Source organism: Balaenoptera ricei, chromosome 14, assembly GCF_028023285.1.
Source record: "Balaenoptera ricei isolate mBalRic1 chromosome 14, mBalRic1.hap2, whole genome shotgun sequence".
Lineage (NCBI taxonomy): Eukaryota > Metazoa > Chordata > Mammalia > Artiodactyla > Balaenopteridae > Balaenoptera > Balaenoptera ricei.
The window spans coordinates 41,242,169-41,259,419 of NC_082652.1; the positions used below are offsets into that span (position 1 = coordinate 41,242,169).

Below are 17,251 nucleotides of genomic sequence, written 5' to 3' on the forward strand. Positions count from 1 at the left end.
AGAATACCTTATGCTCAGGAGGTACAAAGCTGAACTCACTTACCTTACACATACACATGTGCACAGAAAAAACACCTGTTCCCCCTCCCACATCGTTTTCACAATGAACTGCCCCACTATTCACCTCCCTTCTCAAGTCAGAAATAAGCACCACTCTTGCTGCCTTTCTCCTTTTCACCCCCGCCCAACTCAATCAGTCCTATCAATCCTACCTCCTAAATGTTAACTGTACCTACTTTTCACCATTCCCATTGCTTCTACTCCCATTTAACCCAACAGTCTCCTCTGTGTTGCTGCAGCAGCTTCTGAACGGGTCTCCTCACATCTAGTGCTTCCACATGGGATTCTGAATCAAGAAGTCATAATTTACAAGATCCTAAATAATTCTTAAAATACTCCAAATACCAGTAAAAATGTTTAAAAAAAAAAAAGGGCCATACTGTACAAGTTCTTGATAATCTTTAATAATTAAAATCTACTTTTTAATTTCACTTTGGTAAATAATGTAGCAGAGATACTTTCCCCTATCAATAAATCAGTATCTACATAAAAAAATAAGTAAATAAATGAGCTATTAAGTCATGAAAAAAAAAATGCTCCGAATATCCTTTATACTCTTTACAACTTATTATGGACATCCAAAATTTTTTATCAATAAGAAATATCAAGTTTAGAAATATTTACAGAAAACCGTACCCTATACTGAATATTAAACACTGGGAAACACCAGCAGACGTTATGGGTAATACTCAAGTAACTTCCCATGCAGACCTTCCAGCAAAGCAACAGGACAGCACTACACAAAATCATGTGTTGATGTTGCCAATATAAGCTCTTATTTTGCTTTCAAAAACTTATCTCTTAGATCACTCATAGAATTTATACAAAGCATGCTACGTGTATAAACATATTAGTATTTATTTCATTTGCAAGAATGTCTCGCCATTAGCAACAGACGGGACCATGAACACACACTCATAACGGCAACAGCTACAAGCCAAACTGCCCAATTAGCTCTTCCTTTGTGCCCCTAGCCTAGAAGTGTTGACCTTAACCTTCAACTGCACGTCAGCGCTTCCCTCTCTCCCTTCAACTTGACATCAGTGGATTCCTTCCAACCAGTAAGTAACATCTCTATGTTGATTGTTGAGCTTTAATTCTTGCAGAAGAATTATACTACATTTTACCATTTTCTCAATTTCTCAGGGTTTGGAAAAACAAAATGAGATACAAAAGAAAACCAAGAAATGCCAGGCACAGTGATTCCCATGTGGAGACACTCACACACCCAGTCCCAGCCCTCCCCACTCACTGCTGTTGGGTGAACTCACATCACCTGATTACGTTGTTCCTCTACATAAACCCTTCAAACTGCCCTGACGACAAGTCTGACTGACAGGTATCATGAGGGTGAAATTTTGAAAAAGCAGTAACACCTGTCTCTCAGTTTTACGTTTCCAAGTAGGTGACTCTCCACTAACTAGCCTGAGACAACCATGGGTGGGGGGGGGGGGTTGGTAGAAAGTAAAGGGTTGCTGAAGATTATCAAACCAGGCATGTTTCTGGCATTCCAAACAGAACCCCAAGGTAAAGATTAAGAACCAGGTTTCTGTTGAAGGATGAGAAGGATTTTTAGAATTCGTTTAGCATTCCAAGAACCGACTCAGACTACAATTTCTGGACAACTCAGAGCGTGGTTTCTTCACTGCTACAAAGATAATACTCCTTCCGCACTGAGGGTGAGGCCATGAAGTTTGCTGCTCTATGACAGGAGGAGAATGTGACACAGCAGAACAAAATACCCGTCAGGGACAGAGGGCTGTGGGAGAGGAAAAGACATAAAATGGGGCACGTGGCTCTTGATTCTAAGCCTGGAGAGTGAGATAAGTCGAGGGAACACTGAGAACAGGCAGTGGCATGTAGGATGCTAGGAAAAGGTCCCCTACCAGGCCACCTAGCCTAGCACCAACCTGCACGGTGGCCACGTCAAAGTAAACTCGGTAGTGCAGGCAGCGGGAAGGCCAAATGTTGGCTACCTAGAGCTGCTCCAAGCCCCCATGGGTCACTCAACACCCCCATGGCCACACCCACAGGAGTGTGGCCGAGGTGAACCAGCAAGCCTAGGCCACGTGCCACAGGGAGACATGAGAGAGGTTCAGGGTGACACAAAGCCAACAAGAGCCAGGATGAGACTCCCAACACAGCCAAGGAGCACCACCTGTGCTTATGAAAAACCTGCATTTGACTCTGAGGAGTTTTACTTCAGCTACAAATGCTTCAGGGGCACTAGGAAGACAGGTCACCAAGGAACCAAAGGCCGTACACACAGAACAAGGCTCACCTTTACATTTACAGGCCACCTTAGGTGAGACGGGGGAGGACACAGGTGAGAGGCTCTGGGAGGCCAATCATTTATCGAAAAAGCTACTGAAATGGAGGGACCCAAAGACTTATATTTAGTCCTCCAAACTCTCAGAATGAGAAGGAGCTTGTTGAAATATCAGAGCCAATTTAGAAAATAAAGCCTATTTCTCTGCACCCCTGAGTTTAATATACTTGTAACCTTGCTACACAAGGCACATTGTGATTTGGCTGCTACCTACCCACCTAGCCTTATCCCTCACCCCTCCTGCCTGCAAAATTCCTTGCCATCTAGGCTGCTTCTCACCTCAGGACCTTGGCATATGACGTTTCTCCTGCCTTGACCCCTTTTCTTCTCTATTTTTACTTGGTTAAGTCTATGCACTCTTCATTTATCACCTTAGAATAATTTCCTCCAAGAAGCTAATTCTTCGAGTTCCAGTTACATACTTCTTATATGTTCCCTAACACCCTGCACTTCAAAGCTTCCATATTCTATACATATTGTGCAATGCAGACTAGTCTGAGTTAGTAATCTACTAATCTCAGTGAGGGTAAGGATCCTGTCTGACAACATTTCTAAGGTACTTCACATGCTTCACCTACAACGTCTTCGAGAAAAAGAAATTATCATAGCATGCATCCTGTGGACTCGGGGGTCACCCTTGTAGTTCATAAGGTTTAGGACCCATGACAAAATTAAGACTGGATCTCAATTTCTCTGACTTAGAGGGGAGAAGGAGAGTATCCACTCTTACAGGGGTTCTTCCTAGGATAAGAGATGAAAATTTATTGCAAGTTCAGAAAGATTAGTGCTAAATAAATGATAAAGTAGTGCATACTCATAAGAAAAAGCTAAAAAATCCATTCAAAGGTTACCTTTGCAGTTAATGTCAGCAGTTACTTCATTCCTTTCCATGGTTTCCAATAACTGTCTTACTTCTTCAGCGTTGCCGTTTCTGGCATGATGGAGAAGCTGTTGCTCTGCTTCTGTGCTCATTTCTAGATTTAAAAAATAATAACACTGCTATTATCGAAGAACATATATTAGCTTTTGGATATTATCTGCTAACAGATAAAATGGGAAAAAAAATCATGTTCATTCTGCAGCTAATAAGACAGACACAAGAACTGATTAAATGAATCAGCTGCAGGGCCAAAACTTGACCTTGAGACTACATGCCCTTTGTATTATTACTGAAGAAGTGCACTAGACATTTGGGCAAGTTTCTCACTCTCTCAAAGCTTCAGTTTCCTCACCTGCAAAATACAATCAACCTCATGACCTGCTGTAAGACTGTGTCTGTGAAAGCACACTGTCAAGGTATTCTGTAAATAGTTATTAGTACAACATCAATAACCAGATATAAAGTTAAAATACGGCAATTCAGCAGTTTGTATAGAAATATCATAAGGCTGAAATGTAAATTAACACAATGTGAGAAACTTGTGAGAAAATAAATTACAGATAAGGATCCTGGAGCCACGATACTTACAAATAACTCTCATATTTTCTTACCAAGCCTCAAGCCAACTATAAAGGACTACAATCAAATTTAAAGCATTGATGTCAAAATGTTATGAACAGCAATTCCCAGAAAAAATACAAATTTCTTTCATACTAATAATCAGTTAAATGCAAATAAATCAAACACAATGATTTTTTTTTTTGCCTACCTGATTAGCAAAAATAAAAAAATTAAACACACCAAATGCTGGAATGAACAGAAAATGTGCACTCCAGTAAACTGCTAATAATATTATGCATATTATATATTATAATAACATTCACACAATCCTTCATATGTTGCAGAGGGAGAGGCAACAATTTGACAAGATGAAATAATTTCAAAATACACAGAGGGTTCCAGGAGACAGCCAAGTAACAAATACCAGGGATGTGTCTCCCCACCTACACGACAACTGCACTGGCTGACTCTGTCCGATGTAACTAACAATTCTTTGGAACTCTGGAACCTCCTGCAGGCTTGCAACTGCCAGGGAAGACTTGGAAGGTAAATGTGGTTAATTTCAGCTCTTAGGGGTAGCAGCTCCCTACCCCCCACCTCCAGCCACTCAGCAGGCACCTGTGCATGTGCTTCTGGAGCAGCTTGCTGGAGCCGGCATCAGCAAAAAGGACCCTGTCCTCCAAATATTGGGGAGCCAGGCTCTGATCACTGATTGCTGCTTCTGACCACAGAAATGCAGACAAAGAAGTGGGCAGCCATTGTTGTTGCACCTGCACCCTTGCTGCAAGCCTCTCCAGTGGCCTGGACTGCCAGAAGATTTAAAGGGCCAGCACCCTTTTTCCCCCTCTCTTCTTTTTTTCTCTTATCCCGCTTAAATTTCCCCTTAATTTCCCTCTTTTAAAGACTAGGACATTCACAAACAACTGCATATATGGGGAAAATTACAATGTGACTGTTCATGCCCACCAAAGGCTCAAAAAAGACATGAGACAACCTTAAGTTTAGGCTGGCCCTCAGCAGAAAGGCAGTCTACAACAATCAAAGACAAACAAACAAAAAAAAACCGACAAAAAATTAGCAAACCCTGAGGAAGAGGAGTATCTGATTTCTAGAGTTACTACATTAGATTCAAATGTCCAGTTTTCAGCAGCCAAAAAAAAAAAAATCACATGGCATATAAAGAAAACAGGAAAGCAGGGCCCCTTCAAAGGAAAAAAATAAATCAACAGAAACTGTCCCTGAAAAAGAACTGATGGCAGATATTCGAGACAAAGACTTCAAAAAAATGTCTTAAAAATGCTCAAAGAACTAAAGGAATATATGGAAAAAGTCAAGAAGATGTATGAACAAACTTAAAATAGAGAGATAGAAAGCCTAGGGAATTCGCTGGTGGTCCAGTAGTTAGGACTCCACGCTTTCACTGCCCGGGGCTCAGGTTTAATCCCTGGTTGGGGAACTAAGATCCCATAAGATGCACAGTATGCCCCCCCCAAAAAAAAAAAAAACAATGCATGGCTAGATTGCATATAATTTCTTAGATTGTAAATATGTCTATATTTTCTTGAATTTCAGAAGGAAAATTTTTTAATAACAATTTTTCCCCTGAATTTTGTTTAGACAGAACATTGGTGAAAGTATTCTTTACCCGTGGGTGGAGAAAATAAGAGATGTCCTAAGAGAATAAAAGCCTAAAAGGAAACCAAAAAGAAATTTTGCAGCTGAAAAGTACAATAACTGAAATGAAAAATTCACTTGAGGGATTCAAAAGCAGATTTGAGCAGGCAGAAGAATCAGTGAACTTGAAGACAGGACAACAGAAATATCCTTTTCCTGCTTTTTAAGAATGAATCAAAGAACATTTGAAGTAAGTATCTTCAGAACATACTAGAAATTGTTTATTATTACCTTGGGTTCTCACTACATTGGGTTTACAGAAGAAAAAAAAACCCGCAATTTTTTTTAAGTTTTTCAACTTCTGTAAAATAAATATGAAGAGGGTAAAATTAAATCTATCATCTACTTAAACAGTTCATTGTAATATCATATTAACCACGACAGCTGCTCATTAGCACTGCAATTGGAATTAAGAGTTATTCAAAGGTTTGCTGAGTACCCACCAATGACAGAGACTGCTACAGGCACTGGAGGTATGATGATGGACAATACAGTCCCTGACCCCCAGACAGGGCAAACACGCACACAATCATACCAAATGTGCCAAGTACAGTAATGAACAAGGGACGGTGGCTGTACAGAGGACAAAGAGGGTGATTAGCCCTTTACCTGCATTAGTATGGGAAGGAATCACAGAGAAAGTGAAATTTAAGCTGGGACTTGAAAAATGAGGTCACCAAGACCAGCAGGATGAAGAAGGTTTCCAACCCCGATGGACAACTGTTACACCAGAAACAATCTTGGTTGAAGATGTGGCTCCATTTGGTCGTGGTGAGTTTGAGATTCCTGTGGGAAACAGAGAGGGAGATGTCCAATAAGCAGTCAGCTAATACCAGCCTGAGCAAGAGAAAGCAGTTATAGGCTAGAATTAAAATGGGGGGAGTTATCAGCACATCAGTAGTCATTAAAATCATAGGGGTAAATAAGACCTCTTACTGGGAGAAGACCAACACTGAAGGCGAAGGCGGCCAGTCACTATGGTCCAGCAAGAAAGGCCTAAGCATGGACAGAGGGACAGGAGAGGGCGATGGCACTGAAACCAAGAGGGGAGAGGGTTTCAAGGGGTTGGATAGGTGTGAAATGTCAAAGGAAGGGCAGGGACAAGGCCTGAAAATGCCGACTGGTTTGGCAGCTAGGCCATTGATGAACTCAAGAATACTTTAAGTAGAAATGACAGAGGCAAATAGATGTGGGTAAATTGAGGAGTGAAAGTGGGATGATGGGGAGAGACTGCAGCAGATTCCTTGAAAGCAACTCTGTTTTGAAGGGCTGGGGATAGCTTCAGTTTTCGGATATTAGATACCTGGGCATGTTTGTAGGTTGTGGGACAAGAGCCAGGAAAGAGGAAAAGCTTGAAAGACAGGAGGAAGGAGGGAAGAGGGATGAAAAAGATCCTAGAGGAGCCTGAAGTAAGTAGATGAAAAGCCCAAGCAAGGATTAGCCTTGAAAAGAGGAAGCACCACACTAAGGCCGGGGGCAGGGCAGAGGGTAGTTAAGGGGCCGGTGGGGAGCTGGGTAGAGCTCCTTCCTGTCTGATGCTGCCAATTTCCTACGAAGAGAAACAGATTCTTCGGTATCTTCATAGGCAAGAGGAGTCTTACTATGAGACAGGATGGGGAGGGGGGCATGGAGGGGAGAGGTAACAGAGGTAAATAGAACAGATTGTTTGAAAATTAAAAAGGGTACAAGGCCAGTTAAATTTCACCAAGACAGAAAATTAAAACTCTTGTTGCTCTGTGCCTAAATTCCATATGTGTTCATTTTAACACAGGCACCTGTCTGATTAAAAAATGTTCTTAAAACAATTCATTCTCTCCTTTTCAAAGCAATTTCCCACCACATCCATTAAAACTAGCTACTCTACCTGCAGGCTGAGCAGACTCTAAAGGTTTGCCAACTGTAACACTTGGGACTTAAGTCAAATAAGCAAGACCTTGACGGTAAATTCCAAAATGCAAACAGGCATTTTCAACACTTTTCCTTTATAAACTTCTATTACTTTAGAAAGGAGTGGTAGGAGTTGCGGGGTGGGCTGACACTTTGCCCTATCTCCCTTTAGAAATAATTTTGTAAAATCATATATACATTTAGAACTTACTTCCATAAACAAATTATGTTAGGAGCAGAAAACAGTAAAAACACAATTTTATAACAAAATAATTTCCTAGTGCCTCTAACACCCAGTCAAAATAGCACAACTCCAAAAATACCTGTAATTTAAAGACCAAGTAAACTTCTTAAAATGATAGCTGTACTACAGTAAAACAAAATGATCATTATGTTCCTTTCAGCTATGCTGCAAAGAAACTCAGAAGATGTTCCAAACCAAGACATAAAAACATTCATTATTTTTTCTTCATCCAACAACCATTATAACTAAAAGTCCACTGCCGTCTATGCAGACCTGAAGATTCAGAATTTGATACATCAATAGTACCTAAAACTTTATTCCTCAGGTCAGCATCTAGGTAGCCAGCTTGGGCTAGGAAGGTGCCCAACATGACAGCCACAAGAAGCTGCAGTTTCCCCATCACCTCCAGGGCCAACAACACTTTCCCTATCTCTACTATCACAGTGTTACTATCAATAAACCCTTAAATGAGGGCTGACCACGGTCCAGGCATTGTTCTAAACTTTGGTGACACACTAATGAATAAAACCAGGCCTTACATTAGGATAATTTATGTTTTATGTTATTATATATTTTTAACAAATATATATTAATATATATGTGCTTATATTTATATATATATTATATATATATATATGTATACACACACTTTTTTTTTTTTTTTTTGGCCATGCTACACAGCTTGCAGGATCTTAGTTCCCTGACCAGGGACTGAACCAGGGCCACGGCAGTGAAAGTGCAGAATCCTAACCACTGGATCGCCAGGGAATTCCCAGTAACTTATGTTATACAGAAGTCAACTGTACAAATAAATTACTATCCACATTTCTCAAGAGGTCTGACTTGCCATCTCCACTCCCAACCTCCACTAGATCCCCTTTATAAACCTTCACAGCACCTTATTTTTGCCACAAATGTCACTCTGTAGGTACACATATGGTCATTTCTTTGGCTCTCCCTACACTACACTGTAAACTTAATGAGAAAAAGGGTCCCACATTTCTTATGTGTCCCCACTATATCCCTAGTACCCAGCAAGGTGCCTAGAACAGAGCAGGCAACCAAATATTTATTAAATGGACGGATGGATGAACGTGGAATTAGTTTTTCAAGAACAAAGCAATACCGATAGGAAGGCCTAAGAGTAACATGTTCATTATAAGTGGTACACCTTTATCCAGTGATCAAAAAATGAAGTTTTTTTCCTTATATGCCACAGGAAATGAATTAAGATCATACCAAAAATCATAACTTTTTAAAATATACACTCCAGGATTATTGAGGATTATCACTGCTTCTTTAATTTGATACATCTCTAATTTATAAATAATTTGTGGTTAACAGTTAACTTTAGAAAAAAATACAAAAATCAAAGAATCCAAATTCAAATGTTGAACAGATGTTAAAAAACTTTCTTTGGACTCATGAGAGCTTATTTCAAAATGCACTGTCTCTGGGCTTCCCTGGTGGTGCAGTGGTTGAGAATCCACCTGCCAATGCAGGGGACACGGGTTCGAGCCCTGGTCTGGGAGGATCCCACATGCCACGGAGCAACTGGGCCCGTGAGACACAACTACTGAGCCTGCGAGTCTGGAGCCTGTGCTCCGCAACAAAAGAGGCCGCGACAGTGAGAGGCCCGTGCACCGCGATGAAGAGTGGCCCCCGCTTGCCGCAACTAAAAGAAAGCCCTCACACAGAAACGGAGACCCAACACAGCCAAAAATAAATAAATAAAATTAAAAAAAAAATGCACTGTCTCTGATGTTTAAGCCAAAAGAAAGACAAGTAATCCCTTAATGTATCTTATGAGACTAGATTTGAGCCACATCCTATCAGCACACATAGTATTTTTCAGTATCTCTTTGTGGATGTTTTCAGCCACTCTTCACATTTATGCAATTCCAAACTCTGTTTTTAAGATTAAGGAATGAGATTTTAATGGCCAAGAGAATGTTTTCGAGGAAATAACTAGTCAAAAACATTTTGAGCTTCAAAAACTAGGAGACTAGAGACCTTATGTTTTGCCTTATGTTTCCTCTCCTCCAAGGTCCACTGGGGAAGCCAAGCTTCTAATTCTAAATTATTTTGTGGAAAGCAAATTTCTGTTTTGTTGTTGTGTAAACACTGTATATTACCTAATTAAACTGGTCCCCATACTTGATAATCCATGCCACTAAATCCCCATTCACTATAGTGGATAAATTCTGTGGCCCTAACAACTCTGAAATCTTGGCAGAGACCCTGAAACTTGTAGCTTAAAGGGCAATCAACATTCAATTCAGTCAGAGGTCTACTATTTTACAAGTTGAACTGCTACTTTTCTTTACTATTTCTACAGAATCAAAGTAGAAAATTCCTAGAGAAGTCAAAGACAGTGAAGTTCAACAATCAGAGCTAATTCCCCTGAGTACCAGACACTCAGACTATTAAATGATGTGTCCTTTAACAGAGTTCTTAAAGGTGTTTGAAGAGTTAAAATTCAAAGACCTCCAGGCTAACTTTATTTGATCATACATACAGCAATATTTAACTGGACATTATAAAACATCAGGAAAGTATGCTGAATCCTCAAAAACTTAAACATAGAAATCCCATATGATCCAGCAATTCCACTTCCGAGTATATACCCAAAAGAATTTAAAGAAGGAACTGCTGAAAGAGATATCTGCACATTCATGATCACAGGAGCATTCTTCACAAGAGCCAAGAGGTGGAAGCAGCCCAAATGTCCACTGCTGGATGAATGGATGAGCAAAATGTAGTTATATACATACAATGGACTAGTATTCAGCCTTCAAAAGGAATGCAATTCTGAAACGTGACACAACAATCATGAACCCTGAACACATCATGCTAAGTGAAATAAGCCAGACACAAAAGGACAAATACATGACTCCACTAATATAAGACACTTGGAGTAGACAAATTCACGCAACCAAAAAGTAGAATGGTGGTTATTAAAAGCTGGGAGAGGAGAAAATGGGGAGTTAGTGCTTAACAGACACAGAGTTTCAGTTTGAGATGATGAGAAAGTTCTAGAGATGGATAGTGGTGATGGCTACTGCACAGTATACTTAAAAATGGTTAAAAACATATGTTACATGTATTTTACCACAATTAAAAAAAAAAAATGAGGGGGTTCAGTTGTTAAGACTTCGCGCCTCCACTGCAAGGAGCGTGGGTTCAATCCCCGGTCGGGGAACTAAGATCTCACATGCTGCTCAGTACGGCCCAAAAATTTAAAAAAAAAAAAAAGAGGAAGCATCTGAAATTTGGCTCTAACAATTGAGAAATAGCTTTTGTACTATTAACAGAGCCAAAGGAAGCTAATTATTCAAAACTTGTTATGACTATATGTTGTGATGATTTTTAAAATTCTCAGATACTGATTTTATGCTTGGTAATACATTATTAAAATAATATTTGAAATATACTGTATACTAGGGATTTGAATAGTGAGAAAAATTAAGTATTTATGAATACATATATTTTACAAACTAAGTATTTAAAACAAAAAAATCTCTAGTGTGCTCAGCACTGCATTCCGAAGAACACTAGTTAGCTGCTTAATGGCACTTTCTTTTTCCAATATTTTTCCTTCCAATATTGTATTTTTAATATAAGGAAAATATTAAAAAATTAAAGTGACTATGTTAAAACATGACGATAGAAATAGAGTTTTGCTCTCAATCTTATTAGTTCCTAGCAAGCAACCATTAAGTTCTTTTACGTGATCACATATTCCTCAGTGTATGTATGTGTGTGTGTATATACCTATTTGTACATAGGCATATACAAACATGTATATATAGAACTATGACATTTGTGATAACACAAATAATTAAATGCATTTTTTCTTGGTTTAGAAATTTAGCTTTGGTAGATAGATTCATATTTAAGCTAAGACTGATTTTACAGATGAAGAAACTGAAAAGCACAAAGATAAAGTTAATTGCCAAGGGTATGGCTTTAATAGCCACAACCAGAATCTAGAACTTCTTATCAAGGGATGAAATATTATTAATGCTATATATTTATAAAACTCAATTCAGCCTCTAAAATTAAAGGTCCTAGTTACTGTTCATGTATGGGCACTGAGGAAGCTGAATCTGAATTATAGCTTAATCCCCTCATTTTAAGAAGATTTACTGACTGAAATGAGACATCCAAAATATGGCAATTTAAGGAAAATGACAGCAAATTTTAAAGTCTATTTTAGGAAGCACTTGCCTTTTTTAAAAATATGAAATTAAATTAAAAATCACTTAATTTTTAATTCAGTGAAACTTTTTCTAACTTCAACAGGACCCTGTGTCCTGATAAATGACATCATCTCTTTTGCAAGAGAAATGATAGACACCTGGCTATAATTGTGATATGTCTTACTACAGTTTGTAAGCCATTGAAATCAATGTAAAATGCCTATACCAAATTATTTACTTTATATTCGACTTATTTACATTACTGTCTCTTATTCATTACGTACCCACACTGACTTGGATGCCATACAGGTATAATAAAAGAACAAGCCTACTTGCTGCCTATTTATTTATTATTTTACCTTTATTCAGTCGAAAATGTAAATGTTTAACAAAACTGTTGAAAACGAAATAAGCTTCATGGCCTTGCTTTATGAAATTGTTTAAACCTTAGGTTGCTATACATTTTATCTGCTTCACAAACAAGAACTAACCCTCAGATGCAGCCCTGATTTCAATTTGAACTTCGTAGATTCTACTGTTAATAAACAGTTAATAAAAACTATTATTGTTTCCAAACAGTTTGGCCCATAGAAGCAAACGGCAGATAAGTCCACAAATTAAGATAAATACAGTTTTAGATAATAATACCAACCAGGAGGCTGATCAACTGTTACCTTCCAATGAAAAAATTCCTTAAATTTTAGATAAAATGTTTTTAAATGTTTCCCATTTTATTTCACATTTGAAAATTACCTTCCAAGCTTAATGAAACGTGTAATAATACTGACCAGTTATCCACCATATGGCCAGAAGTTTCTCTTTAAAGGAAAACTTTAAACAACAAAGTAAAAACGTGGTTACTTTCCATTGTCACATGATAGGAAACTGTACAGTTAAAGACCACTTTCACTGTATAGTACAGTAATTTCCTATTTGCTGGCTGATGAATACAACTCAGAAAAAGTTAGTGACCTAGTATATCCTCTTACTTTAGGCATTAAAAAGTATTCTTATACTTGCCCACCTTATTAGTGGATGAGATCAGGTAAGAGAAAAAAATGCAACATTTCTAGGGATCAAGAACATCCTGTAAGATACTTATATGACATTATGATCATCAATATATTCTGTACAGAATGCAAGAGAATATCTTTTCTGACACACATTAATGAATCCTGGTGAGACTGGCATCAGCTGGTGCCTATACTGCTAACACCTGTCCTCCTCCTAGGAACTGGAGAGAATTTACAAATCAATAAAGTTCTAATTACCACCAGACTTGGCTTAACCACTTCAAATTTCTTACATGTGCTTGCTCTATCCTCCATATGTTATTAGTTAGGCTGATTTCCACTTTCTATTGACTATTTTCTCAGTGAATACATAGAATGTACAAAAGCTCAGCTCCTAGTAATAGCAAGAGGTAAGAAATTGCCAAAGTGTCAAGTTTGAGGTATTATAATTATAGATATGTCTAAGTAAAATAAAGCCACATGAAGAAAAAAATGTGTTAAATAGACATTGCACCACGTTATCACACAAAAGAAATTGGCTGTATTTTTCTACCTAGTTGCTGGTTCTAAACAAGTATCATTTCCCTTTGCTTTGGGGGAAGAGTGGGAAAGCAATTTTCACAGAAGTAACATCTAGCTGCTCTGAATTACAGGTGTAAGTGCTGTGCAAATAATACCTGCAAGGCTGAGCAGCCTCCAGAGACAAGGATTAGCCAGCCCCCACCCCCAAATTTCTGCTGATGAACAAGGAGATATTTAGCAAGTGTCATCTGATGAACAGACTTTGGCAAAACCCTACACTGATACACAACAACTGCTCCAGATAAATCTACTCAACTTGCAGCAGTTAACTCCTATTTTGCATATCAGTTGCTCGATGCTGGGACAGTTGCTCTGCCTGGGAGACAAGAAAAAGATAAATTTTAAAAGGAACTTTACTGACGGTTTTCTCCTCTCCCCCCTCCCCCTCCCCACAGACTGGAGATAGAGCCCTTAGTTTAGAACCTGGGAATGAAAAAAGGTTGAATTTTATAACTATTCTGTAATTAATACAGAGACCTTTAAAATTTCAGCTGGGGAATTCAGAAATTACACCTAGGCGCACCGGCTGCAAAAAATTCGTTGCCTCAGAGTCAGACCACGAACATTGCTAAGCCATCAAAACAAATCAAAGTATTTTCCAAATTCTGAGTCAAGAGGTGAGGATATTCTGAACTCTATATCCAGAATGCATCAATTACAATACAACGGCTGAGATTTTCAAGGAAAACACACCACTGATTTTAAAGCTGATTTCATTATGTTATCAACTATCCACAAAAGCCTAATCGCTAAATTTGCAACATTCAAACAGTCTAGTTTAAGTTAACATCGTCTGCCAACAGTTCGACTTCACAATACAATCTGCATAAAGCAAAGGCTTTCACAACTGAAAACTAATATTAACTACATCAGGATAACCCTTTTCAACGTCTCCTGCCATAAATGAATCCTTGTTTCTCTTGTGCTGCTGCAATCTTTCACAGTTTCTGAATTCCTCTGATAGTCTTTCATGCTAGTAGAATTGAGCACGAGGTACACTGTGAGAATGGTCACGTGAACAGCTCGTGACTTCCACTGTGAATCAATACTCTTCACGCCAGTAGGAAACTAAAAGTTGGAATGCACACATCCAAGTACGAGAAAGCAAGCAGCTGATGACTTAGTAGGGAATGCATGTGGCACCAGGACGAAGTCCTAACACCCGAAGTGGAAATGCAACAAATACCAACATCTTGCTGCTTGTAACAACTAACTTCCTCGCAGCGCTGGAGCATCCAGGGACTTCGGGGAAGCCTAGCTCTGGCTCAGAGCCCAGCATCTCCAGGTCACGACCGTGACCATCCTCGGAGACGCGCGGAAGACGCGCCCTCGCCCCCCACCACGCGCGGACAGACCTCCCCCACCACCAGGCAAGGGGGGAGCCCGTTCGCAGGGGAACCGGCCTAGGAAACTGACCTACGCGGTCACCCGAGCTCCCAGAGCTCCCGGGGTGGGGACCACAACAGCAGGCTCCCCGTCTGCCCGCCTCACGCCCAGGAAGCGGCCATCAGCTGGCTCGCACCCCCGGAAGACTCGCGGCGCCGCGGAACGTCGGTCTCCGGGATCCCTGCGCCGGGAACCGGGTGGAGCACAAGGCGGCCAGGCACCACTCCGCGAGGTGGCGCCGCCCCTCCGCGCGGCCGGCCCCACGAGCGCGGGCGCGCGCCCTGATTATTTACGGCAGGCCCGTGCGGCACGTGACCGGCGCGCGGGCCTCGGGGCGCGCTCGGCACCCGGCCCCGCCCCCGGCCTGGCACGTCCCGCCCTTAGCACGCTCCAGTCCCGCCTGGACTACCGAGGACGGTTCCAGGCTTTGCCAACCGCAGCCGGGAAGGGCAGAGCCTTCGCGCTCCTCCCACCACGCCCCGACCCGAAAGATGGATGGACCCTACTTCGAAGCCCCCCCCCCCCACAAGCCAAAGCAAATGTAAATACTGGGTTAATGCTCTGGAAATTTGTTATTAAACCAATACATCACCCAGCTGCCCAGATTTTTTCTTTTCTGCTTTGGTTACCACTTCACTTTACCCATGGGAACTTAATAGGCCGTGTAAATTGGCTGCACCTCTTTCTCTTTTCACATGTCAAAGAATGGTCTTTAAATGCTAACAGGTGTAAGCATGTAAGATGTATATGAGTGAGGTATGCTTAAAGAGAGAAGGTTTTCCAAATTTTCCTTCACTTCCTCCCCCCATCAAATATCTTTCATAAAGAGTCCACCTCTTCAGACTCGCACAACAGGTCAAGCCAGAGCAGTTAACACATAGTCTATAATGTGAAGGTTCAAACTATAGTGTAATTACACCCTTTTAAAAAATGCATAGCTGAAATAGACAAAGGAAATTATGAGCATAGGGAAAAATTTTCAACTTTCTTGTATTTTCCAATGTATTTAATGAACATGTTCTTTTGTAATGAAAATTAATAAATAGGTATCATTTTTAAGGGACGGTAGATTTGCAGTCAAGTCTAGAAACATGTATTGAGAACCTATTACAGGCCAGTTGGTGATGCACTACATGTGATACATGATGTGGCAGATCTCTTAGAATGTCTGGAGAACACAAGCAGCCTTGCTTATACATCCCAGCTTAGCATCATCTTTTATTAAGAAAAAAAGGGCACTTGAAGAGCACAATACTTCGACTGTAAATTGTGTGGTAACTAAGGCAGTCATATTTGCCTCACAGAGAAGAAACCTCAGAGCTTATTTTCTAAGGATACTGAATTATCTTCACAGCCAAAATAAAAATTGACTACCAAAATAATTTTCCACATGATTCCACAAAAGCCTTTATTCTCACTAACATGATTTAATTGCCTAAATTCACTACTCTCATTTTTTTCAATTCACTTTACTCTCTTCTTGAGTTTGTAAATGAAAACACATCCTAGCCAATAAGAGGATGAGAGTAACAGAAGGTAATCATCATGACTACCAATAAAAGAAGTTCTGATCTTGGTTAAGATCACTCATTGTACATATTTTTACAGGAGTCTCTTTGATATTTATATAAACAATCTTTAGGAAAAGCTATCTCTTTGGCATTTTTATTTCTGACTAGTACAGATAAAAACACAACAAGGGTGTAACAATTCTTACTGTAGAACACTGCTATCCCATGGACTTTCTGCAATGATGGAAATGTTCTATAATTCTACCTTGTCCAATACAGTAGCCACCGGCCACATATGCCTACTGAGCTCTTGAAATTTGGCTAGTGTGATTAAAGATTTGAATTTTTAATTTTATTTAATTTTAATTAATTTTAATTTAAATAGCCACATGTGGCTAGCAGCTACCATAATGGATAGTGCTGTTCTAGAACAAGAAAGCAATTACTATATTGCCCCCAGTTGTGTCATACTCTATTTTGAGAAACGTGTGGCAGACATAGAACATCTGGAAACAATAACTATTTTCTCCAAACTCTTTTCTGAGCTCGTGAGCAGGTAGATATTTTAACTTTGCAGATGGAGCATGTTAAAGGTACTATGTCAATAAAGATGTTAAAAAAAAAAAAAGTTACTATGTCACTCTTATCTACAAAGCATGTAAGTAGGAATAGAACTGGTAGGTCTGGATGAATAGAAAAGGGATTTGGGAGTAACTAACACTTTGCCCTGCCATTCCCAGGCCTGCCTGACCCAACTGAAAAGTTAACCAACTTCAGATCACAATGTGCTTCATCAGAATTACCCATTACCTGGATCCGCTAGGATTCTTTTGTTCACTTGTTTCGGGTAACTTAGGAGCCCACAACTACTACTGCCCACCCCACATTCCAGCAATTCCCTCCAGAATAAGATTCCCTCCAG

The 17,251-nt window shown here is 39.8% G+C and overlaps 1 protein-coding gene across 2 annotated transcripts in view; it reads right to left on the reverse strand.

Annotated features, from left to right (window-relative positions):
* The window catches only part of OSBPL1A (oxysterol binding protein like 1A), a 219,869-nt gene extending 204,798 nt beyond the window's left edge, over positions 1 to 15,071 (reverse strand). Inside the window, exons 1-3 of one of the 2 annotated variants that reach the window (XM_059895088.1) lie at positions 14,849 to 15,071; positions 6,114 to 6,290; positions 3,241 to 3,363 (exon numbers count right to left, since the gene is read on the reverse strand). In XM_059895088.1, the coding sequence (XP_059751071.1) occupies positions 3,241 to 3,361 (121 nt within the window). In that variant the 5' untranslated portion in view covers positions 3,362 to 3,363; positions 6,114 to 6,290; positions 14,849 to 15,071. The remainder of the gene's footprint in view (positions 1 to 3,240; positions 3,364 to 6,113; positions 6,291 to 14,848) is intronic. The other variant, XM_059895089.1, reaches the window with a different exon arrangement.
* Between the last annotated feature and the right edge of the window lie 2,180 nt (positions 15,072 to 17,251).